The sequence below is a fragment of the Engraulis encrasicolus genome, chromosome 9 (genome assembly GCF_034702125.1).
Source record: "Engraulis encrasicolus isolate BLACKSEA-1 chromosome 9, IST_EnEncr_1.0, whole genome shotgun sequence".
Taxonomy (NCBI): Eukaryota; Metazoa; Chordata; class Actinopteri; order Clupeiformes; family Engraulidae; genus Engraulis; species Engraulis encrasicolus.
Genome location: NC_085865.1, coordinates 33901693 through 33904052, shown reverse-complemented (window position 1 = coordinate 33904052; position 2360 = coordinate 33901693). Strand labels below are relative to the sequence as shown.

The 2360-nt window shown below is 44.7% G+C and overlaps 1 protein-coding gene across 1 annotated transcript in view; it reads left to right on the top strand.

The window, feature by feature from the left end:
- The first annotated feature begins 937 nt into the window (after positions 1–937).
- Positions 938–2360, top strand: part of LOC134455718 (carbonic anhydrase-like) — a 10748-nt gene continuing 9325 nt past the window's right edge. The window contains exons 1-2 of the mRNA XM_063206966.1: positions 938–1126; positions 1468–1665. Coding sequence (XP_063063036.1) covers positions 1093–1126; positions 1468–1665 — 232 coding nt within the window. The 5' untranslated portion in view covers positions 938–1092. The remainder of the gene's footprint in view (positions 1127–1467; positions 1666–2360) is intronic.

Below are 2360 nucleotides of genomic sequence, written 5' to 3'. Positions count from 1 at the left end.
GCTGGGCAGACTCGCGGTGCGAGTGGCCAACTATCCCTGTAGTAGGGAACAACATTACAAATTTGGCCATTGATGAGGATGGTCTCTAGATGGAAAATCAACACAGGGAACGGCTAATAGGACGACTTGAAAGAGTAGATCAGAGAAGGTCGAGCATTTGTTTGGTTCATGGCGAGATGAGTTGACAACTTGGCTTTGAAATATTTTTTTAAATGAAACAGGTCGAGGAGATGAAAAATGTCCTGTAGGCAATACGTGGAGGCAACCCGCTTTACAAGTCAAGTAAAAATATTAACTCTGAAAACTGGGGAGAATACATATGGTTTGGAACACCAGCATGACATAAGCGCACTGACATGTTGCCATGTTCTTTGGAGGTGGAAATGACAAGCTATAATCAGCCACTTGTTCAGAAGCATAGCCAGATAGCGTGGACTGCCAAGTCACAGTGTTTAACTGTATGCTTGCTAAGAAATTGTAAATGAGATGATATGCATCTGAAGTCACGCACTGAGCGCATTTGCCTTGATGGTGAAGCTGCGCGCTTGATATTGGGTTCAGTGCAAAAGCTCACCAGCGCTGACCAAGACGACCATTAACAGTCACCAGTAACGCAGTTAATTGAGCGCTGATAACCTGGCTTGGTTTATGATGCCGCAGTTATGGGCAAATTTCAGATTCATTTAAACGGTAGTCTACATCTAAATGTGTTGTGATCTAAAACATTGCATTGTAGGCCTACGTTGCTTCGACTGACTTGCACAGCACACTCTCCATCTCAGAGAGAGAGAGAGAGAGAGAGAGAGAGAGAGAGAGAGAGAGAGAGAGAGAGAGAGAGAGAGAGAGAGAGAGAGAGAGAGAGAGAGAGAGAGAGAGAGAATCGATCTATTGGCACTCCTCCCTGCGGCGCTCATTCAATTGCGCTGCTGCGATCATGTGGCCATACCCCCCACTGCGTGAGACATACCGACCAGCTGAAGCCTATATATAAATAAGCCACCAAGCTGCTCACGGAGACTGTCGGTACGCGCTCGAGGGAGGCAGAAGCAACACAGGACATTACTGCGTAAAGCACTCTGAGTCGGTAGCAATATGTCTCACGGATGGGGATACGCCGCAAACAACGGTGAGATGGCGTGCGCATAATGTATGCCCACAGACACTTTAAAGCAGCCCGATCTAGAATATCCTTGTGTACCGTTTTATGTAGTAGGAATCACTGGAAAACCGTTGCCCATGGCTGAATTAATCATTCTGGTGTGGGTTTCCACTTGTCGTCTGCCGTCGTATGTGTCATTGACATTGTCAGATGTCCTGTCCTGTCAAATTGCATCTTCCCCCTTTCCCCCTCTCTATCAGTTGCATTTCAAATATAGTAGCATTTGTCGACAAAATTATTGGAAAACAAAACATGGATATTCCTTTGCCCTGATGCAGCTGCCCCCTCTTTTTCCCTCCTTATTGCAGGACCAGACACATGGTGCGACGGCTTCCCGATCGCGAATGGACCTCGCCAGTCTCCCATTGACATTGTACCTGGCGAGGCTGCCTTCGACGCAGCACTGAAGCCGCTCACATTGAAGTATGACCCCTCCACCTCTCTGGACATCCTCAACAACGGCCATTCTGTTCAGGTCACCTTCGCAGACGACTCCGACAGCTCAAGTTTGTGATTTAAATATTTCTATCTCCTACCCCTTTTACACCTGCGTTCATGGATTTTTTTTAATTATTATTATTTATAAGTACCAATATAGGGTTGTCTTTTTTTTCCAAGTGCCATTGGTCGCCTTGACAAGGTGTCTCGGAAAATGAGTGAATTTAAATAAAACATCCCATGTCTGTTTAAAGCTCGAACTATAGTTGACATTGTCAAGCAGTTAGGTAAACATAGCCTAGAAAAAACAGGGCCCACAAACAAACGATTTTTTATTTTATAAACTGAATTCGTCTCCTCTGCAAAAGAGGCAACTGACATGAAGTCTCTACTGTGACTGCCCAAAGGTCAGGATTTGGACATGTGGGTCAGGGGACCAGTTAAACATTAATTTGCCGGCAACATGTTAACCAGTTTGTTAAATCATCAAATACAAACACAGCGTCCACTACAACCTCGACAATGTGTTCACGTTTCAACGCTGTTTGATGTTGAGATATGTTGGACAAAATGTTCGAGGCTGCGCATTTTTCCAGAAAGCGTTTTGCTCGGTGCTTTTCCAGACAAATAAGCACTCTGCGGTTGATCTAAAAACACAGAATGCTTTTGGTTTCACAAAAAGAATAACAGGCGTATCTTCTGTAACTAATGATTGAAGAAGATGAGGAGGCGTATCTAACTAAACATTGTTCTTCACATTGAG